The sequence below is a fragment of the Chionomys nivalis genome, chromosome 25 (genome assembly GCF_950005125.1).
Source record: "Chionomys nivalis chromosome 25, mChiNiv1.1, whole genome shotgun sequence".
In the NCBI taxonomy this organism is placed as follows: Eukaryota; Metazoa; Chordata; class Mammalia; order Rodentia; family Cricetidae; genus Chionomys; species Chionomys nivalis.
In genome coordinates, this window is record NC_080110.1 from 3,780,497 (window position 1) to 3,804,583 (window position 24,087).

A 24,087-nucleotide genomic window follows, 5' to 3' on the forward strand; every position below is an offset into this window, starting at 1 on the left:
CACAAGAGTGTGCAAGTGCTGTGCAGTCTTTTAACTCTAGAGAACACACGCTTTCAGAAGATGGCAGGCATTGTTATCTTCTTGTCAGATGGCCAGATACTGCGCTTAGACATTATAAGCTGAGGTAGGAAGTGACCTCCCAAGTCAGAAAGACCACCTCTCAGTGACACAGGGAAGGGGTGCAAAATTTATTCACTTGGCTCAGAATTTTTGGCCTTGCCCAATTGACTGAGAATTTAAGATTTATTCTGAAAAAAATTCTACAGATGCTGTCAAGACCTGGAAATAATTTGTGGGTGCCAGAGCAAAATAAGAATGCCACCTGTTACTGGTAATAAAACAATAAAGCTTCTAGCTTTAAAATATCTTATTGCTAATAAATGTTCCATAAATACTAGCAACATATGATATTAATCAGGTCTTGTAAAATTAAAAAATGATATTTTGGCATCAATTTTGTACAATATGATGAATAATGCTTCATTAATGCTATGTCTTAATTGATCATAAAAATTTTTCTGGCTTATTTTCTATAAACCTACTTATGAGAGCATTATTAAAATTCTTTGCTTTTAGCAATTTCATTTGAAATATTATAAACAATTTCTGATATTTTTTTAATTTCAAAAGAACCTTTCTTCTCATGTAGAGACATGATTAGTGTATTTTATAGGTTCTGACACTATTGGTGTAGATTTATGAGAAATTATATAATTTTTAGTATATCTAGAGTTGGTTGTTCTTATAGAATAGTTTAAAATTTTCAAGTTTACTTATTTTCTATGTTCTGTGTGATTGCTTTACTTCCATGTTTGTTTGTGTATGGCAAGTGTGCCTGGTTTCTTTGGCAATCATAAGAAGGCTATTGGGTCCTTTCAAACCAGAACTACAGATGATTGTGGGCTGCCAGGTAGGTGCTGGGAATCGAATCAGAATCCTCTGGAAGAGGATCCAGTGCTTTTAACCACTGACCAATCTCTCTAGCCTACAGGATGGCTTTGTATAAGAAACGACTCTTTCTACAAATCCATTTTACATGGGTCTGGGTTTCCTGCTGCACAAGGGCCATGGCATTTCCGTGTTTCCTCTGAGATTTCCTGTAAGCGTTGGAAGCTGTAAGAAGCTGAAAGCAGCTGCAATTGGCAGGCACCTAAGGAGTGTAGTTTCAGCTTTTTACTCTAAAGCCTACTGCGTGTACCGGCAACAATAGAACATACCTCTTGATTGTAGGCGTAAGGGTTGGTAGCAAGCGCTGTCCCTGTAACTTGGGGGAGAAGTAGATTATTTAGGAATTTCTTCCCTAGGCAGAGTGAGTGGCAGCCTTATGTGTCCCAGTCCCTTATCGGAACCAATCTGTCTTACCTCGAGTAAAATTAACTTCCATGAACACAGACCGCTTTTTGAAACCCCATCTTGCAAATACAGCATCTAGGCCCCAGGAAGAACAACGTGTGAATACAACCCACCCAGCTCAGCCCATCCTAAGAGAGAAAGGAACCCTTGTGGGTCAGATAGCTGTAGCAGCCTGGCGTCTGCAGTCTCTCACTGTGAAGACTCCGTTCAGGGAGTTTTGACAGAATCTCACTTTGCCATTGGCCCTGAACTAAAGTTGCCACTGTCAATAGGATGGGTGCACATATAAGTATTTGTTTTACACAAATCATGTAGATCCAGTATGGTAATCTGGACCCCCAGATTCATGAAAGTAAAATAAAATTGGAAAGAAAAGTAACAGACGCCCTTTTGTGTGCTGGGACTAGCCCTGTAGGGGAGGGGATTACTGTTTGGATCCCTGGTTTGTAGCAGGGTGATGCTAAGGATTCCTTTTCTCCTCTGCCAGCATACAGAATACCTCCCAGCACCACGGACACTAGCCAGTGCAGGGGTGAGGCTTCTAGTTGAGCAGGAAGCCAGCTTCTCTGTGTGAATGACATAAGTGTTTCCCTCAGCGATAAGGCTTGGCCAGCAGGCTGTAGAGAACAACCAATCACCCTGATGGTAGCTTGTGATGCTGGCTATGTGGTTCTGTGGGACCCCCTTGGCCAAGAACTCAAAGATGTACCCCATTTCTGGAACTGGTGGTTTTACTTGGCAGCATAGCATTCTCTTCCCTATTTTATAGCATGTTCCTTTTATATAGGTGTATACATATAGGTTCCTATATATATATATATATGTTCCTATATAAAAGGAACATACTATAAAATATATATAAAACTTCTACAGTGGTAGGCTTCTATATGGCATTCAGTATTAGCTGTACCTCCCCGTCTTCTCTTCTTTACGCCTCTTCCCTTATTCTAGTTTCCCCTTTATCTCTTCATAAGGCTGTAGATCCTCCTGCCCTTCGCTTTGGAGATCCTCTCGTTCTCCATTCCCACGGCAGGTACTCAAGCTCCGTGGCTCTTCAGATTGTAACACACACACTGCAAGAGCATTTCTTATCGTTTAGGGTTCAATTCTCAATTAAAGAATGATTGCAGATTTCTGCAAAACAAGTTAGAAAGCATCGCCTTTTATGGCGTTAAAACCCCAGCCAAATAACAAGGCTGCTGCAGAAATCCTTGCTTTTGCTCTTGGTCTGCAGGGGAGATGCATTTCCCATGATCCTACGGGAGAAGGCTAGGTATAGGAGCTCCGATTTCTTATTCTGTCCTCCTGTGTCCTCTAATTACCGTGGCTGTAGGTGGCCCAAAGCGGCTGCTTCCCTTACATAATGCCAACAGAGAAAGAAAATACGATTTCATTGGTTACTGTACTTAGAAAGGATCCTCAAGCCAAGAAAGAAAAACCACAACGGGCTTGGCAAACAAACAATTGAAAAGTACAGGTGCTGGGAGTATGCATAGCCCCAAAATCAACATGACTTGGGAGGAGAGAGGGCTGCAGAACAAAGAAAGGTGCTTTTCGTTCAGCGAAATTTATTTCTTTTCAATATTTGTGATCTGCAGCTGATAGCGCACGAGACCACTTGGCATTATGTCCCGACAAAGGGGGCGGCTGCCGTGCTGAGCAGACGCTTGAGCGGCTTGTGGCATGAGGTGCGCCATTTGTCAGGAAGATCAATATTGACTGTTCTTGTGTCTTTGTGGTGAAAGTTTGCTCTCCCCCGCCCCCCAAGAAAGGTGGGGGCTGCGCTTTAAAATATAGAGCACGAGGTTAGTTCAGACAGTGAATCAAGCGATTGCAACACATCTTCGTAGAGAGGCATCCCTTCTCAAGGGTGAGATGTTCCCTCTCAAGGAGTCTGGTTCATTTGTCTCGTGACCCTGGCAGCCTCTTCCCCGTACGTTCTCTATCATCCCAGTTCAATCCTAACTCCATGAAATGCACCCTTTGGATGTAACAATGCATTTTAATGTACGTTTTGAAACATCAGTAGTTCTATCCAAAAGAGACCAGTAAAGTCTCGTGTCTCCTGTAGCAGAGCTATGCTGAGGTCCTGGGTGACTAAGACAAGGGGCCGTGGACTGCATTAGCTGTCGATGCCTGGCCTTCCGTTGTTTGTTTATTTAGATCGCAGAAGTGAGAGTCCTCTGCTCTGCAGGTAGAGGAAGAAGCAGGCGTCCGGTTCACCGCCAGCTTCCTCGTCCATAGACAGCATTAAATCCTTCGCAGCAAATGTCGTCCAGGTCTTTAATCTGCTGGAAATTCTGCAAGGACGCGAACCCACGGATTAGCAGGAGGGGAGCAGGAGAACCTTTGGTGCAGTAGGCTTCTGGGCGGTGCTACTGAGCCAGCACGGTGTTCTAATGAATAGGAAGTTATCTGTTATCTGTATCAACTGCCTGGGTAGATTTCTTTTTTATTCCGTGGATACTCCTGTGCTCTGCCCTAGGCATCTTGTGTCAGGATTTGTATTCCCCGGATGATTCTTTTAAATGGCAGTTATGGACAAAACACAGTTAAGAGTGTTTGTTTTTTTTTTTTTTTTTTTTTTGGTTTGGTTGATTTTTTTTTAGCCTTTTTAAAGTTTTTTGTTTAGGAAAAGGAGAATTCTATGAAGGCGAACTGCAGACAGGGCTACAGGTAGCTAAGCTGCCAGGTGCTAAAGGACTCTGGGGAAGTGAGTGGGTCTGAGGGTCCTGAGAGGTGAGAATCAATGCTGAGCAGATTGAGAGACTGAGAGAGGAACAGGAGGTCAGGGTAGCCTGCCTGGTCTTGTACATTTGCGTGGCTGGGTGTGCCAGCGCTAAGGAAAGCAAGCTATATGCCAATGTGGGGCTGAGCGTGTGGGTTCTGTTATGATTTTTTTTTTAAAAAAAAGAGTATTCAGTCAGTACCAAGCCAATATAAAGAAAATGTGATCGGTCAGAAAGGCTTATAACGCGGTTTTCTGTTGATCTCCAAACTCTGTCACTGGTGTTTGTAATCTGGGTCTCTCAATGCCTAATTATTGCCCTGTGGCTAAAGGTGTGGATCCTCTCAAACTTCCTTCTCTACCTCCTTGGCTTGGAGCAAAGTGAGAGATTCACAGGACCCTCCATTAAGGTTAGCGTTGTGGACCCTGACATAACCTTTTTATTTCTGGGGAGATGGATGGACCTGGGAGAGTTCTGCAGAATGCTGACATGAAAAACCCAACTTCAGAGGGAAGATCTCATTCTTCATTCAGGGATGGTTTGATCGCTTACTGACCCAGCAAGTTAGCTCTACCCTAGATAGATATTACCTTCAATATTGAAAGAATTATGCATACAATGGTATCCAGTATCTAAGTAATGATATAATTTTCAATCATATCCAAACAATTAAAATGGCATATAAACACTGATGGACAATTAGTATTGACAAGACATTTAATGAACTGCTTTTCCCTAAAATCAAGTGAAATCATCCCTTTGGTTACTTAATTCACTGTTATTTATTCAATATATGTAGCTATTTTCCCTCTCCTATTTTTTTTTTTTTTTGGTCTGGATTACTTCAGGGTCACAACAGTTGACTTAAACAGCCCTTCTCTTATCTCCTGACTGCTTCTGCCTTTCCACAGATCTACTTTTGATCTGCTAGATACCCCCTGTGCTTGTATTGACCTCTCCTATGTCACCTCATAGCTACCCCCTTTGCCCGTGAGTCTAATTCCAAAGCACTTCCGTATATAGAGTGCAGGGGCGGGGCTTGGGGGCTGGAGAGATGGACCAATGGTTAAAAGCACTTACTGTGTTTACAGAGGACTGGAACCTGGTTCCCAGCACCCACATCGAGAGACTCACTCTGCCAGGATCTCCAGCTGCAGTGGATTTGATGCCCGCTGTAGGCACAGTCCTGATGTGCACATACCCCTCCAAGCATGCATATAATTAAAAACAAATATTTCAGAATGAAGAGTACTACTCCTAACATTTCCTCATTACTATTAACCTTACCTTGTTTTCATCTTATTGTCAACAACAACAACAACAAAAGCATCCCCATTTGATATCTATTGTTCTTTGTTGTTGTTGTTGTTTTTGTTTGTTGAGACAGGGTTTCTCTGTGTTGCTTTGGAGCCTGTCTTGGAACTCACTCAGTAAACCAGGCTGGCCTTGAACTCACAGAGGTCTGCCTGCCTCCGTCTGCTGAGTGCTGGGATTAAAGGCGTGCACCACCACTGCCCTGCCTATTCTTTTTTTTTTTTTTTTTTTCTTTTTTGTCACCCTTTACTAAAACATCAGTTTCACGAACCATTTCTGTCACACGGTGGATGGAACTCAGTAGAAGGTAATTTCTGCATGACCAGAAAACGTTCACTGATTTAGTAAAGCACATAAGGGAGATGTGTGCGTGTGTGCTGTGGACAGCGGGAGCCAACTCTAGTTGTTTCCAGGATCATAACGTTTAAAGAATAAAGAGACAAAAATGCTATTACAAGGCCACTCATTTAGCGAAGGCAGGGTTGTGGGTGCCCGTGTGGAGTCACCGCCCTGACGCTGTCTGGTTTGTTTTTCTCTTTTGCCTCACAGCCTGGCCCTCGTGCAGAGAAAGCAGCCTTGCCCTGCTCCAGGTTTCTCACTCACATGAAGAATTTCTCTGCATCACATAAAACGGATAAATTACATTTTCTACCATTTCCAGGTAAATTAGTCCCAAGAAATCCCATGGTTTCCAAAGACACTGTAGTGTATATAGGCGAAAACCGTACGTTTTCCCTCTTTAGTACTTCCTGCCACGGCAGTGTAGGAGGCACTTCATTGGTCTATGACGTCTGAAAATCTGGGGGGAGGGTGGCTCAAAGCTTGGCTGGATCCATGGCTCATGGACATTAACAGGGTTTTATCCCTCCTGTTTTATCGGCTTTATTTCATGGTTGCTTTTGTTTTCAGAAAGAGTAGCAAATGCAGCCAGAAGCATGTATTATTCTTGGAGTTGATGGTCTCAAAAGTAAAAGCAGAGGCAGAGGCAGGTGGAAGGCTTTGATTTGGAGGCCAATTTGCTGCACATAGTGAGCCCCACCCAGGGCTAAGCAGTGAAACCCTGTTTCAAAGTCCAAAACCAAGCAAATCAAAGGAAAACTTTTTTCTTTCTAGACTTATAATTTTACATTATGCCTGATGACTTTGGCCTAATTTGGGTCTCAAGGACCTGGTAAAATGAAGCACGTTAGGAGGGCCTCTGTGGAAACTGTGCCTAATTTGTCCCAATGTGTGTGTTTGGAGTGAGGACAGAGAGATAAAGAGAAAGAGAGGCAGTTTGGGGGTAGTTTTCCAAACTAAATTCATGGAAGGCAAGCTTTTTTTTTTTACAAGAACTTATTATTATTATTATTATTATTATTATTATTTTTATATGACCAATGTGATATGCAGCTGTGTTCTTATCTACTGTGCACACTCCCTGCAGACTATGGTGCAGTTGGGGACTACTGGTAAACCCCATTTTGAGGAGTATTTCCCTGGCTTGAAAGGGAACTGGGTTGAATGACCCATTTATTATCAAAGAAAAGCAATAATTTTACAATAATTGATGAGGCAGATTATAATTGTGCTTTGATCGGTGTGCTGTTCCTTTATTAATTTTGAATGTTTGAAAGTTTTTGCCTGCTTATTTACAGACGTGATGGCGTCATCAGTGTTCATCCCAAAAGACAGGAGAGAGACCACAGACCCAAACCATCATGGCCAAATCAATTAAAACAAGCACTTAATTAAAGCGAGCATTTTAATTTGTGTACAAGGGCTGTTTCCACCTAAGGTGGGGTCCACAGGTCAACTTTGGACGTGGGGAGGCGAGTCTTTCATAGAGTTCAGGGGAAGGAGGTTTCCAAGTGGGGGGCAATGAGCGGGGTTACAGGAGCAGAACATAACAGGTGATCAAAGTAAGGGAATCACAGCAGGTTGTCAGAACAAGGTAGTCACAGGTGATCTTATAACCTGTGGAAACAAAGACATGGCTGCCGTTCCTGAGACAGGCCATGCAGAACCATTTGTAGTTAAGGTTATAGGTGGGGCATGCCGAATCCTGGAAAAACAGAGGCTTGGTCACAAACAGGACTGAACCTAGCTTGTCTTTGCTCGAAGATGGCTTTTAAGCTTAACTAAGGTGGAGGCAGGCTGCTGCTACATCCGTTTCTTACGTATGCTTGGATATCAGGGCGATTGAAAAGTTTTGTTGGTTTTATGGCGGTTTCAATGCCCTGGGTTGTATAATTTTGATGAGATCTTTATCCAAGGCTTTATATCCATAGTTTGAGCAAACTACAGCTCAAAATGTGTTTATGGCTATGATAAATAGGTCTATTGTAAACATATCCAGACCTTTCAATCTTGTCATTATATTAAATGACACAGCATAAAAGTATTTACATAATATACATATTATCATCATGTATTGCAATAATCCAGAGATGATTTAAACTGCATGGGAAGCCCTGTAGGTTTTTTTTTTTTTTTTTTTTTTTTTTTACAAGTACTATGCCTTCTTATGTAAGGGACACAGACAACCTCAAGTTTTGGTGCCAGTGAAAAAAGAGCCCAGGAACTAGTCCCCCTTGGACACCAAAACACAACTGTAGTAATGATTTCATATTTCAGGGGTTTGTTAGCACATATTAAAGTGGGTTTTGATGTACCCCACTCTAGCTAGTATCAGACAAAGACTCCACTAGGCATTTCCTCACTGTTTCAGGCAATTGGTATAAATCAATAAAAGCAAATGCCTACATCCTAATTCTTTTCAAAATTCAGAGGATGACCAGAAAGACTACTATATCCATCTGTAGCATGCAGGACTTCAAAATTCAGTGGCTGAGGATATTGAGAGCTGAGGTTGTGGCTGTAACTGTTTGATAACTGCCCTGCATTAGAGTTATGTGCTTAGAGTTATGTGGCTCTAAGCACTTAAATTTGGTGACCTGAAGTCTTCATGTAAGCTACGACCAAGGGGCACCAGTGGGTGGGGATAATTAGTCATCAGGGACTCTTTAGACTGAGTTACGTACTTGACTCTACATAGCCCTTAGGACAGATAAACAGCACGTTGGTCCTGGATGCTGTATCAGGATGGGGATCTGAGTTGGGAAGACCCCTAGTGAGACTGGTGTTGGGTAAGCGGGACCACCGCCTTTTTCTTTAACACAGCAAAGTAATGGATTCAGTTGTCTCTAGGAGCAGTTAAAGACAGATGGAAATGCAAGACCATAGGCTTTGGAATCAGCCCCTGCCCCTTGACTCTGAAGACAGACAGGTTATTTAATATCTTCATAGTTCTCTCGTTTCTAGGTTTTCATATCAATAGAATCATTTGGCACACAATTTCCTATGTCGAACTCCCTTCATTAACTATAATGCATTTCAGATCTATGGTATTAGTGGTGAGTGTTAGCCCATTGCATGCATTGGCCACGGTTTATCCAGCTATCAGATGAATAGTATGTAGACTTTATTTTTAGTAAGAGGCTTTGTTGAAGTGACTGGAACATTAGTTTAGATCTTAATTGTTATCATGGTTACAGATCTGCATATTCGATGTGGCATATAGCTCAACGCCGATCAGTGAATTATACACTATGCAAATTTTACTTCAGTAAATCTTCTATTAAAGCAGCTTCTATACAATCGAGGGACCACAGCAGGCTTGGAGCTAGTTAATATATGGAGGCTTAGAAGATTGACATGCCTTCTGGAGAAGGGAAGGTGTTTGTGAGCTGAAATGAAAGTAAATGTTGCTGAGGTTGTGCAGGGCTTTGTCAGCCATGAGGAAGAGTTTTAGATTAAAAAATGTCCTAAATTCTATGGCGGCACTGAAGTCACAGCCAGAGGAGTCCCTCTTCCCACCTACATTTAGAGACCCCCGCCATGTACTGTGTGTCCCTAGCTGGAGAAGGAACCAAAAACAGTAAGACAACAGAGAAAGCACAAAGGATCCAGAGGGATGCAGTGGCAGTGAGGATGTGAGGGGGTGGAGGTGGAGAAGGGGCTGCAAATAGATACAAATGCTGAGAACGGTGTGCTCAGGTGTGTGCACACATACACACAGAGACACACACAAATGTAGACACGTGACCACGCTCTTAGAGGTCAATGTGACAGGGCTGTCACAGACCAGGTATTCTCCAGCATTGGGAATTCCAGAGGGGCTCATACAGATAAACATCTCTTCAGTGAGTGCGATGGGGACTTCATTGAAAGGCTATGGTTCCTGGCTGAGATGGATTCCTAAGATGCAGCTCAACAGTGCTTAGAACCGTTCAATAGTAAGCAGTAGCACTGGACACTGGGGGCAGCCCTAAGGAAAAAAATATATGGGTAAAGTCTTACGGATATAGGAAAGTCCCAGGTTATTCCATAAGGAGATCACCAAAGCACCCAGCTTTCTGATGAGTTCTATCCATTGATGTTGACTGGTGGCCACAGAATGTCACCGGAGAGACATCATTTCGGCTGTTCACCTACCTCTGTCTGTGCAGTAGGGTGAGGAACCAGAGTGTAGAGAAAATGGAAAGACAGGGAGAGGAAAAGAAAGAAGGAGATCTGGGACCTTGTTAGCCTGGAGCCCTCATTTCTTCCTAGAACTCAGAGCCAGGCATGACCCGTGTATCCACAGGTTTGGGGAAGCTTTTTGTGTTTCCCGTCAGAGTCACCAATCAGTCCACATAGCACTGATAAAGGTCTCAGCTAAATTCATTCTCTACAAAAGTCTCAAATCTTGGTGACCCCTCTGGCTCAGACCACAGTGATTCCTTAGAGAAGTCCCCTCTTTGCTCCTGTCATTTTGCTTTGTATCTTAGCTGGTCTGCACATCTACGTCAGTCAGAATCACGCTGTAGCTGGCAGGAGGAGGCACAGCCCGGCGGTTTCTCTCTTGCTGACCTCTTCTCTTTCTCTGAAGATGTCTTGCTTTTTCTTTGGCACAGCTGAGAGCATCCATTCTATTCCCCTGAGCTTGTGAGAACACGCTCAGATTCTGGTGGGGGATCTTTGGGGGTTGCTCACTCCAAAGGGCTGGTTCCCACTGGGACCTGGAATATGTCTGTACCTCTTCTCCCCACATTCTCGCACCTCTTGGTGTAAAACTACCTTTCATGCATCTGGGGGTGGGGCAGCTCCCAGTAGCACAGCTTTTGGGAGGAAATGATGCAAATACAAACCCAAGACTTAGTTCTTGGGAAATTCAGGAAGTGTGTCCCAGAAAGGGAGGGGAGACGGGGACATTTGTCAAAGTGCTTGTGCCACTGGGTCCCCTTGTGAATGCTCTCTCGCCTTTGTGCCCGCTGGAGTCTGAAGAATGAAACGCACACACAAAGCGAACCGGGCACTGGCAAGCGAAAGCCACAATGTCTTCTAATCCATGTGGATCAAAACCACGCGGGGTTTGATTCCGCAGCCCTCCTTAGCATGCTGGATTAATCACACGGATTAATAACACACAGCGGCCTTCACTCAGCGCTGCCTCCTGGCCTTTGTGCTCATGCCTCCTCCCCCGACTCTGGTTTTGAATTCTGTGAAACCCTGTGGGGACAAAAGGCACAGGACTCTGTGAGGAGGAGCATGGCAGTCGGCCTGTTGGTCCACCCCTCGGGAAGATGGACTCTGAATTTCCTAGCGTGTAAAACTCTTGATTGGGTCTGCAGGGCCACTGGCCGCTATGACTTGTAGATTGTTTAGCATGTCTCTGGGGGCTTCTGTTCTGTGTCGTTGGGCTGAGTGAAAAGTGGCTCATTGTAGTTCCTTCCATCGCAAATAAGAACGGAGGCCGGAAGAAGGGCATCCGCCACGAGGAGAGGTAGAGGAAGACGGGGCTTGGCTAGGGGTGTTTGCCTTGACTATGTTTAGTGGGCTTCACTTTCGTAGACTCATACCCCTGTGTTCTCTGGGGTAGGATCCACTAGACTGTGTTTAATTGGACGAGAGCAGTCACCAACACTCACCGAACATAACTGCATGCTAACTATCATTTTAATCTTCATGGAAACCCTATGGCAAAGTCATGTTATTAATTGTCCCCATTTTTTGATAAAACAATGATTCAGGGGCAGTCAAAGCCTCACTGGGTCAGAGCTGAGTGGCAATTCTTCCAGTCTGCAGCCTGTTTGTTTAAGCTTGGCTCACTGTGTCCCTGCACACTTTATAAAGCTTCAGGAACAGTAGTGTTGGCTCGCCGTGTCCTTGCACACCTTATAAAGCTTCAGGAACAGTAGTGTTGGCTCACTGTGTCCTTGCACACCTTATAAAGCTTCAGGAACAGTCGTGTGACAGAGTGCAGCCTCACCTGGGCCATAAAACTTGGGCCCACAGTGGCATCTGAGCACAAGATTCTTTCGCCTTCTCGTGGAGACAGGCAGGCACACTCCTCTTGAGCATCGGTTGCAAGACAGCAAGCACAATACATGGCTTTCCAGCAAAGGAATATCTAGTGTAGGATTTATAAGCTCTGTTATGTATCTGTCTGTCTAAAACGTGGCCCGTATGCTGGCATACTTTGTTTAAGGACAGTGAACAACATCAATCTACTTATCCGCTGTACAATTCTCTGTATCTGGTGTAATTTCTCTTACATGTCTACTCCTACGTATGGGATTGCAAGTTGTAAGACTTAAGAAACCTCCAGGGATCTGGAGAAATGACCCAGGGGCTAAGAGCCCTCACCACTTTTTGCAGAAGGCCAGAGTTCAATTTTCATCACTCACATTGGGTGGCTTAAGACTGTTCCTCACTCCAGCTCCAAGGTCCCTGCTCCTGTCTGCTTTCTGTTACTGTGGCAAAACACTGACCAAAAACAACTTGGGGGACAAAGGGTTGATTTTATTATGATTATTTTCATCTTAGAGGTCATAGTCCAGTACCAAGGAAGCCGAAGCCAAAGATCGCCCAGGAGCAGCACCACCTACAGTAGTTAAAAGTTAAATAGTCTCATTGACTCTACTCCACTCTTGGCCTATATCTATCTCACCTGTCAGGTACTGGAGCAAACATTTTAAATGAATTACCTGATTTGCGCTAGTCAGTTGTGACAATAGAACTCATTTTTAATAAATGTCTCTTCTAGTGCAGTATAGGGTGTCTCTTAGACTTTGATTTTAGGAAGAAGGAAGAGGTTAAACCCAGAAACGATGGCTAGACATTCGTATTACTTTCCCAATGGTAAACTTCCTCTGGGTCCTGCTGGGTTTCAGGAATGTTTGCCACGTCAATGCTTCACTGAAGGCTATTGTAGAGACTGAGCTGTGAGGGCCAACCTGGGTTGCTCCGTGTTTCTCCTCAGTTGGTTCTGTAACAGTGAATTCCTTCTTCCTGCTTCTGCATCATCAACACTGTGCACGTTAGCAGAATGCAATTTGTTTTCTATTGTTTGAAACGTGTCTTTATTGATCAATGCCACATGAACTAGTTTTTGCCTTAACCTCTACCCGTGTTAAGATAAAGATCTAACATTCTAACAGACTTGACAAGACCATTCACTTTGAGGGTCTGGGCCTAGGGAGGGAGCCTCCTGAGGGCCATCAAGTCACTGGACGCATATGTGTTCTGTAGGAGTGCCACAGGAAGCCACACTGAGGATTCTAGGGTAGAATCAAATGTCTTCGTAACTGAAGCACGATTAATAAAAACTTAGAGACATAAATTGAGGTTCAACCCAAAGGTCCAAAAAGCAAAGTAGCCAGCTACTCGCTTGACCTCAGTCCAAAATGGCATGGCAGTCCTGCCTCCAGGGATCTCAGAGCAAGACTGAGACTGAGAGTTGTCTCCTCGTGTTTTATAATCCTCTCTAGTTCTGGGGTTAAAGGTGTGCACCACTACCGCCTGGTTTCTGTGGCATGTTAGCGTGGGCTACTGGGATTAAAGGTGTGTGTCATCACTGCCTGGTCTGTAAAAGACTGAGCCCACAGGGCAGGAGAGGCCACTGGTATAAGATACAGAGTTCCAACAGCCAAAGAACCAGGGACTCCAGTGTCCTAAGCCAGAAGATGGTAATGGCCCAGCTTAAGCAGAGAGAGCAAAATAGCCTTCCCCTTTCCATATCTTTTTCTTATTTTGTTCTCAACAAATTGTGAGAAGGATGGTGGTTTCATTCCACTGTTTCTTTCCTTAGTCGATTGATGCTAACACTACTCCTTTCTCTAAATGGTCTCAAAATATAGTCAAGAACAATATTTTGTCAGCTGTATGAGTGTCCCACAGACAGGGAAGTAGACAAATAAAGTCAATTCTATATGTGATTATATATATATATGCGATATTGATTACATGTCTGTGGTGGTTTGAATGAGAATGACTCCTGTGGGCTCAGATGTTTGACTTCTTGGTACCCAGTTGGTGATGTTTGGGTAGGTTTAGGAGCTGTGGCTTTGGTGGAGGAAGTCACGTGGGGGTAGGCTTTGAGGCGTTGAAAGCCTTGTGTCATTCCTAACACACTATGCCTCTTGCTTTCTGTTGAAGATACATATGCTCTGCTTGCTGATCCAGCTGTCATGTCTCCAAGTTGTGATTGATACTTTATTCTTCCTGAATCATAATCCCAAATGAACTCTTCTTTCTATAAGTTTCTTCAGGTCTTGGCATTTTATCATAGCAATAGAAAAGTAGTTGGTGTCAAAGAGTGGGCCGTTGCTAGGACAAGCCTCAGCTGGTTGTCTTTGGGAGGAATGCGAGACTCAGAAAGGCTGGACTAGAAACAGGCCTGAACACTATAATAGATTTTTGGCCATCTCGGTAGCAGACTGAAAGGCCGTGCTGAAGGGCATATGCAATGTTGGGACTCAGATTAAGAGAGCTTGCAGGGGAACAACATTAGGCACCGGTCTAGAGGTCATTCCGATGATATTTTGGCAAACACTCTGGCTTGCTTTCTGCCCTTGACCTAAGAACTTGCCTGAGTTAAATCGAAAAGTAATGAATTGATTTCTTTGATGGAGATAATTTCAAGATAGCACAAATTCAAGATATTGAATCTGCAGTGTGGTTATTATTAATAACTGGTGTGGAGGTTTATAATGGGAAAAATGAGTGGGGTAGAAAGAAATACAAAATATAGAGGTTAAAGAGATAAAAAGCATCAAGAACTTAACACTGTGACCGAGACCTGTGAGTCCCAGTCTGCAGCAGAATAAGGGAGGGGTCCCCTCAGAGAAAAACTCCTCTGAGCTAAGAGGCCTAAGGACTTTAGTGTCCCTCTAACACAACAATAGACAAAAGTTGCTGTAGATGTGACTCATGGGAGCCAAGGCTCATCCCAGGCTGGTGGCTGAGCTTGGCAGCATTGTCTACATGAAGCTGGTTCTAGACTCCTGCAGGATATAAGAATAAAGGGGCTACAGAATCCAGAATCTCTATTGTTTCAGAGGCCTCTGTGCTCACACACTGTGTGGCAACGTAATTCCTACATGAAGGGCGTGAAAGGGCAAGAAACTCTGGAAGTTACCTGAAGTAAACGAAAGTAAAACCTGGTTGTGTTGGAGACCTCAAGATATCCATGATGCCAGAGTCATGATCCTGGCAGTTGCTGAACCAGCCTAAGAAAGAGATGTCACCCAAGATGGTAGAGTGGAGTTATCTGAGCTCTTTGATACCACGGAGCTACAACATTTGAGATTTACCCTCCAGGATTTATCTCTTGCTTTGATTCAGTATTTTCTTGCCATGTTCCCATGCCTCTCTTTTGGAATAGTAAAATATACAATTAAGAGATTGCCTGGGATAGCAGAAGAGACTTTGGACTTTTCAACAGTGTTACTACTGGAAGACTGTGGGGGAAGTTTGGAATTGGAGTAAATGCATTTTGCATCATGGTACGGTCGTGAGCCCATGAGAACCAAGGAGCAGACCATGTGGTGGTTTGAGTTAGAATATCCCCCACAGACTTGGATGTTTGAATGCTTAGTCCACCATTAGTAGTGCTGTTTTGGTGGGTTTAGGATGTGTGGCCTTGCTGGAGGAAGCATGCTACCAGTAGCTGTCATTAAGGTTTTAAAGGCTGTGCTATCCCCCGTATGGTATCCCTGCTTTGAGCTTGCTATTGAACATATGAACTTCCAGGTTGTTGTACCTGTCACCATGCCTACTTGCAGTCATGCCTCTGAGCTGTGACACACTTATCTTTCTGGAACCGTATGACCAAATAAATGTTCTTCTGGCCACGGTGTTTTATCACAGCAATAGAAAAGCTTTCTAAGTGTTCACCGCCGGTTTCTGTCACAGAACAGTTCCCCCTTCTCAGGATTTTATAACAGTAGAATATAGAATATGTTCTCTTTTGTCAGGCAGTGAGAGGTTCTGGCTGCTTTTTTTTCCTTCCTGTATCCAAAGTTCATTGCATCTTGGACTACTCGCCAATCCACTGAATGACCCTCCACCACGTGTTCATTAACTCCCTCGTTTAGGGTCACTTGAGTTGTCTTCATTCGGGCTAAGACAAATGAAGCTGAGGTTGTTATTTGTACTCCAAGTCTTTATATGAATATATATATTTTCATTTTCCAACTATTGAGGAGTGCGACAGTCGGAGCAGGTGGTTTTAATTTGCATGTTGATGACAGGAACGGAGAGAATTCTTTCACATGCTAATTTGATACCCATGCAACCTTCTTTGGTGCCTATTTATTTTTTTCTTATTGTTGAGTTTTGACAGATCTTCATTGTAGAAATGAATTCTTTATCAAGTGCTGAATATTTGCAATTACTGTCTCCTACTCTTGACCTTGTTTATATGTGTATATATATTTTTTGACACCATCTTTTAAGTTTGTTTTTAACCAGTAACTGGTAACATTGACTCTGCTGGCAGACAGTTCTGAGTTTAACACCCAGGCAGATTCGTGGAACCATCCCTATAATCAGGGTACAGGGCAGCTCCCCATAAAAGCTCCCACAGAGCCTCCATTTCCTTCTCACTTCTCCGATCTGGTTCCTGTCATTGAGCTTTTGATCATTTTAAGAATGTCGTGCAGGCAGATCCACTCCTTCTGTGAGATACCCAGTTCATCCTGCGTATTGAGAGCCGTCCAACCTCTTACTCAAATTGTGAATTCATCCCTTTGTTCTGCTGAGTCACATTCCATTTTCGTGCTTAGTCATTCACTGAGGGACATCTGGATCGGCGCCTCTTTTCTGTCTTCTCTTCATTTTCACTCTCCCTGACCATCCTGGCTAGAGCAGGCTCACTGTTACACAGTTCACAGAATTTTGGCTTTTATCTTCTAGGTATATGTCTTTGTGTGTGTGCACATATGTGTAGCTGTAAGAACATGTATGTATAGGCCAGGGGAATCCTCAGATAGCTATTCCATTGGAGCCATCTTCTTTTCTTTTCTTGAGGCAAGATTTTGAATTGATCTGGAACCATGGAGTAGGCTGACTGGCCAGTGAGTTCCAGGGATCTATTTTCTCCTCTTCAGCGCTGGATTTACAAGTGGACACAGCCACACCTGCCTCACAACCATCTGCAACTCTGGTTCCAGGGGATCTGATGCCCTTTTCTGACCTCTGAGGGCAGCAGACATGAGCGTTCACTCATCTTCATAAAATACAAATATTAGGGTATTCAAGGACTCTTAGACCCCAAGGTAGTGTCTTTTCATATATATATTCATATATATATGTACATATATGAATATGTATATATATTTTTTTCAGGCATGGTCTATTTTAACCCATGTTGGCCTGGAACTTACCTTATACCCAGACTGGCTCTTAGTGACACTCCTACCTTAGCCTCTATAGGTCTGAGATTACAGGTGTAGAACTATCATGCCTGGTTTCAAATATTGTTTATTAATAATTCCTTAAACTCTAAAGTTCTTGTGATCCCCGGGACTAAATAAATTTGATGCTCTGAGAATATATTCATTGATTCTGACCCAGAAGCAGCCACCTTTTGTAGATGACCACTGTGCATGTCATCGGGTAGTTGGTAGAACTTTGATTTTTAACCCGCCCACTGCTGGAAATGAGGGAGCCTTTCTCCCTTCTCCTGCTCTCTGTGAATAGGAGGGGACAGGAACGGAGAGACCAAGATGGGGGAGGAGAGGTAAAAGAGAGATTTTGATTGATGCGAACTTTAGACTGCAGCGGGAGGTGTAATCTCATCATTGTGCGGTATTCCCAGTGTTCCCAGATAGAAGCGTGGGGGAAACACTTGGTCAGGTTTCTTTCGACCACACATGGAACATTCTTGCCTAGTGATTTTAGACAGACTGTGAGTACAAGGATAATAATTAGTTGGAATTGATGGTAACATGGGTGCTGTGTTCAATAACAGCTAATAATTCCTTCCAGCTAAGGTTATCAAACAAATATAGAAAAAAATAACCCTAATTCCTAGGCTGCTGCTTACAAAATTCAACATTGAAATACTCGCTCATTGAACTCATGCAGCTGGTACCGAGCTCTAGGTTCTGAGAAGAGAGTGTGGGAGGCAGAAGTGGTCTGTTCCCAGGGGCATTAAGTCCTAGAGATATTATTTTGATTGTTAGAAATACAAAAAGAAGGAAGGAAGGAAAAAAGAAGAAAGAAAGGAAGAAAGGAAGGAAGGAAGGAAGGAAGGAAGGAAGGAAGGAAGGAAGGAGAAAGAAAAGTTATTGTGTCTGGCTCCAATTCCCATTTTCTGTAGGATTTTTATCTATCTCATCAAGCTGGCAGCCCTCCTTTGGTTTATTCAGAGAAAACATTTTCTTTTCAGCCACAAATAGTTGGGGGAGGACCTTTGGAGGCGGCGTCTGCTGTGGTATGGTGATCTGCAAACCAAAGATGCTTGAGAACCACTGATCCGTGGCTGGGTTCTCTGAGACCTGCATCGGGGAACATTTTAATTCTGTCTGGTTTTATTCCCGGGATTCGTGTGTCTGCATGCAGAGAATGTGCAGGTTATGGTCAGAAAGCAGCCAGCATCAAAATGGGGGCGACGTGGGCCGTCTGGGCTCCATGCACAGACAAGTCAAAAATGGATATAAACATGTCTGTTTTCATCTTGCAGCACAGAAGGGACATATATGCTTTTAAAATTACATGTTGATCTTTCAATAATTGATCGCGATTCGGAAACCATCACATTCTGTGGATGACATACTGTGAACACTATCCCTAAGGCAGTGGGACCCTGAACAGCCTTGGGGGCAGTGAACTGATGGGGTTCTTTATTTTCACACTTGACATCTACGTTTCTATGTATAGAGAGGAGGTTAAGGGTTATTTAAGGAACCAAATAAATCTATCCTGCTTGGTCACAGAGTACATTGCGATTCATTATTGTATATGAATCCCCTGCACATAAATGGCCGAAGACATCCCATTCCCTAGCTCAAGGATTCTGACTTTTATATGGGTTGAATTTATCATTTTTAAAAAGACAAGTAAAAGGAAGACAGTTGTGGCAATCCATTTCCTGTTGAGTTGCAGAATTTCAAAAATAAATAAGAAAATAAAAAAGAAAGAAAATAACAGTTTGCTCCTAAATGCTTTGGATGCTGTTACCTTTTTAAAGGGGAGCAAAGCAAAAGTGGCCAGAACTTGAGGCCAAGAAAGGAAAAAAAAAAGAGGAAAAAAGAAAAGAAGATTCCTGACTTGTGAATGTATAGGCATTCAGTACCCGCTGCTTGTTAACTCACGTATTGCTAGGGCTTGGCAATGAAGTGGACATTTTTCTTGAGTGGGGTCGGAAAACTAATTGTTCGCCATATGGTGGTTGGCTCGGCAGCAGCCTCTGAAGCCGTGGAGGCAGAGGGGAGTTGGCCGAGTTATTCCTTTGGGCAGTTTGCACAGTTCCGACTCTCTTGACATCTGCCATTCATGTGGCCCTCGGAGAACAGATGGGCCAGGCTGGGAACGCTGGGGAAGTCATGGCTGGGACCTTCAGAATGACTCCAAGTCACATGACATTGGAGAATAACAAGGAGGGAATTGTATTCCGAGGATTTCCCTGCCTTCCTTTATAAAGGCACAGCGTAATTTTGACTGCCTTTTCGTATTTTGTTTATTGAAGGGATCAGGGGTTTAGATGAAAGGGATTCCTGGGTTGTGGGTAGGGTCTGGCCTGCGCCAGTGACACTTGTTCATTGTCAGAAGGCAAAATGCTGGCAGTTTGATAAGGGATAAGAAAATAGACGAGGGTTTAAATTAAAATTTAAATTACTCCTTATTTGTTCTATTCTGGCTTGTAAATCTCTCATAGGCAAGTTAAGATAAGCGCTGGGTTCAATTCGGGATCCTCAAAGCTCCCAGAGAGAGCTCCTGGGAGTTCTTTTATTTATTTATTTTCCTTCACCAGTGGGTTTGATGCAGTGGAGCACAAAGGAATAGGAACTTTGGGGACTTTTCATTGTTGGGAAAGACAAGAATGAAAGGAGGGGCAGAGTTGAACCGGGCATTTTGGGGCATTAAGAATACAAGTTGCTCATCAAGACAAAGCTGTTCACACCCAGCAGCTTGAATTATAGTCAAGAAGCAGCCCTTGAAGTTAGGGTACTGAGGTGCCAGTCCAGGAGGTGCCAGCACTGCTGGGCGATGGCCGGACTGACAGTTAAATTATTCTCCAGGCCTGACCTTACAGAGACAGCTTACTGGACCCAGGCTACCCTGGTTTATAACTCGTGAGCTCACCAAAGCCCAGAGATGTTGGGATCCACAATACAAGAGTTCTATGCTTGCTTTTCTTCCTCCTTACATTTTTCTAGTACTGACTCTGAAAAGTTGCTTTCAGTTCGTAAGATAATCTTGAAACTAGCTTGTGCTCTTTACCTGAAAGAGGGAAGATTATTTGTGTTGTTTGCTTAGTTCATGTTTCACAGATGAGTTTTGACTTTTGGGACATGTGCTGTAACTTCCGTGTTTTGAAAATGAAGCTATGTTCTTTATAACGTGAGTTTTATTAGCTCTCCGTTATGTGAACTCATGCCTGGGAATCCTGCTTCTGGGAACACAATGATGAGCGACCCTGGGTCTCTGCTGTGTGACAGGCAATTCTGTGAGACTCTAAGGCATACTATCTTTGTACTCAGCAAAGATATTATGATTTTAACCCAACATCGCCATCATGGTATCCTATGGTTTTCTCTCTGAAGAACCATGATGCCATCAGGAGTTGTCGTGGGGAGATAAGGGAGAATTTGGCTATCATCACTCAGCATATATTGTTTCTTTCCTTGGGGCAGTGTTGTCTGTTCACTGGGCCAACGTTTGTCCATCTGCATCACTGTAGAAAGTACTTATCATTTTGTAATATTCTGTTGGGCAAAACAAATAATAGGTCCAACTCAGGTTAAAGAAGGGGGAACATTTTATCTGAAAACTGGGTAGTGTTACCTTGCAAAGGTAAGGTGAAGGATTGGGGCCAATTTTGCATTCTGCCATCAGAAAACTAGAAGACAATTGTCAGGTGCCCATTAGAGCACACACTTTATAGAGACCTTATCCCAAGACAGTTTCAGTCTTTTATTATGGACCTCAGCTCTGTGGTGTGTGATTGTGTGTGTGTGTGTTGCTTCCAATGCTAAGCATTGAACCCACAGTTTTATGCATGCAAGGCCATTGCTCTACCACCGAGCCCCAGCTTCAGTCTTCCACTTTGGTCTTGTAAGGCTCACCCTTCCTGTTACTGGCTGACCTCTTGGCTCAAATCTGCAGCCTTCCAACTAAAAAAGTTGCTGAATGCCTTGCATGTGATGAACATGTAATAACGCGGGAAGGACACTGTACCGGAGCAGACACACATGCCCTGTAAAACAGCACTGATTTCTCAATGGAGAAAACTCCAGTTTGCTGCCAGATCCAAGCTGCGCGAGGCCAGGGCCTCCAGCTCTGTCGGCATCAGATGCATGGCATGCTGTCACCCTTGCTTTGCCACCCCGATGTCACTCAAGAAGGGAGTCCCTCCCTCTGCCAATGAATAAAGCCTTCTCTGCCAACACCAATTCCAGCTGTGAACATGCAATCAGGTCTTCTATGGCCCCCAAAGGGTAGTCCCAGAGCCTAAATTTAATTTTCATGCATATTTGTCTCCTTCTACTTTATTCAAACACTATTTTGTTGCCAATGCAGGCGCCAACTGTTTTGTTTGGGTAATTGTTCCAAGTCAACCCTGAACGACAGGGAGCCCCCTATTCTGGAAAGCACATTTTGGTTAATTTTTGGTTAACCAGATTATGGTTTTCTCTAGCGTTTTCTTCAGGTTTTCCGGGATAATTTCTGTAAACATTTGGTTTATTTTGAAACAGTTTGACACCAATGTTAGGTTCATTAATGCCTACATGGACTGGGTCGTTTGGAAGGAGCAAAGAAATGGGAGCTGTGTAGCCCACAGATCATCTTACATGGTTGTGTTTTCTTCCACAGAATTCTATAATTTTTCTTACGACAGTTAAAATAACTGTCTGTAGTGGCTGGGACAGTTTGTGGCTGTGATAGGAAAGAGGGGACTTGGAAAAAGAACCTTGTAAAACCACGAGCTTATTTTCGTGAAAATGAATAGTAACTCTGAAAATAAGACATAGGGAAAAGAATGAATATGAGCAGAGCGTTTAAAAACAGTGTTCATCACTGTTCCCTATGGCCCAGGCATATTTAAGGTGACAGAAGTCAGTGGCAGCTGGGACTTGAGACTCAGTTTACAAAATGGGACTTTCCACTTTATCTTGAGTATTTCCTTTGTCTACCTTCTGGATCTGTTTTTTTTTTTTTAGATTCGTGGGGATGGGGTGTGTGAGTTAAATTAATGAGTTATTAATTAAGACTTGCGAGTTTCATAAATTGTTTTTCATTCTTAATAGAGCTGGAAAGTGTGCAGAAGTCAGCATCTCACCTAACTTGGTCCACATGAAAACTATAGTTTCATTTCGTGTTTAGGCCTAATGGTGTTACTCATAACTGAAACGCAAATCAAAGAAATGATACAGGATATTAAATGCCATCGTCTAAAAACTCAGTGCATGTATGTATGCCTTGTATTATGCCCAATAGCCATGTATAAAGAGTCAAAGAGAAAACTGCCTGGTTTCTGCTATCCGCGCGGAATGAGTTTTGTGATGTAGAACTTGTGTAGATAAAGTGCATCTCAATACACCTTTGTGTACCATTGAAAATGAGGGTAATATTTAACTCACTAAATATGGATCGAAGGCATGTTGAAAGACTACATGGTAATATGTCATGTGCCAGACTTATCGACAGAACGATGTCTTTTTAATACTCTGGGCTGAGAAGGTATCTTGATAGCTTTGCACTGTCTTTGTTTATTCTTGATTTTGATCTTAAACTTGGGTTTTGAAAATGAAATGGAAGTAGCAGTGGAAGGAGGAACGCACACCTCTGCACGGTTTGATGGATCTGCTTTTCGTTTGTCATATTCGGTTGGGTTTCTGTTTTCCCGCGTATGTGTGAGCATTAGGGACTGCCTTCTTGTTACTCCCATCTTGAGGTTTGTGAGCTCTGCCAGGGCTGGGACTGTGCTACGGGCTTGACATCTGTTTCTCCGTCTTTTGTTTGATCAATTGACTTCATTTTTTTCTGTTGCTAAACTGTACTCTATTTTTTTTTTGGACTGCATCTAGGGGGGCTTGGCTTTGTGTAGACACAGTGGCACTGAAAGTTGCCCCCTAATTCAATAATTCGCCATGAAGACTGGTTTTTCTTCTCATTGTGTTGAACAGGCATCTAATCAACCATTAATTTCCTTTTTGCTGGATGAACAGAATAAGTATTTCTGTCTTTCTTTTTGATGAGAAACAGAGGCAGAGAGGATAGGGGCCTTCTGTAGATGAGAAGGAGGGCTATAGGGTTCAGTTACAAGGGGAAGGGTGGAATAGGAAAGGGTCAGAATTTGGGGGAGGCTTGGGGAATTAACATGTGCCTGTAGACTGGAAAACAGCATTTTGTCTATCTTATGCTGAGATTACAAGATTCCTTCTACCATAGCATTGGGCAACCTTAAACAAGTAACTTAATTCCTCGAAATCTATTTCTTTGCCATCTGTAGAATGGGGCACATAGAGTAGAACTGAGCACCTGTCTTAGGAATCAATAGCAAACACGTGATTGCATGTTATCTTCACCTGGGGCCTGGTCAGTATCACGCTGTCTTCTGACTTCAGCCAGAGGTGGTGAAACACGGAGTCACATTTGTGAGCATGTCCTCATTGTTTATCTGGGATGCGTCTCCCCAGCACTCCATTTTAGCAAGGGCACAACGTAGCCCAATCGCATGTGCATGAGAAGACATCTGTGGACTGGAGACCAAACTCACAGATACAGTAGTGGCAAATCTGATGTAGTTTTATTAAAAACTATGTTTGAGTGGACATCATGGAGTCGATCTGAATGGTGTTAGTCAAAGGGAGACGGTGGTATACAGAGCTAACATACGTGGGATTTGGAAGATGGTGGAACTCCAGGGAAGATCTGACCCAGAGTCTTTTGAATGCCTAGGGCTCTCTGTGTTTTTTATTGCTTATTGTATTTCCTTACTGTAGTCTTCTCAATATAGACCTAAAATTTGGCCCTGAGACTATGTCAACATCTAACTTTATAAAACTTTATAAAGATATGGCCTTTGAGGCCCTAAGAACAGAAGCCCACTGAAGGAATCTGATTGGCCAAATGTGGCTCACATACATGAACCTGTACCAATTAGCTACGGCCAAAGAATGGGATACCATCTTGGAGCTTTTTCCCCTGTGTGGTTAAA

The 24,087-nt window shown here is 43.3% G+C and overlaps 1 protein-coding gene across 1 annotated transcript in view; it reads left to right on the plus strand.

The window, feature by feature from the left end:
* Nucleotides 1–24,087, plus strand: part of C25H12orf42 (chromosome 25 C12orf42 homolog) — a 76,803-nt gene that overhangs the window by 37,043 nt on the left and 15,673 nt on the right. Inside the window, exon 5 of the mRNA XM_057757407.1 lies at nt 5,946–6,057. Coding sequence (XP_057613390.1) covers nt 5,946–6,057 — 112 coding nt within the window. The remainder of the gene's footprint in view (nt 1–5,945; nt 6,058–24,087) is intronic.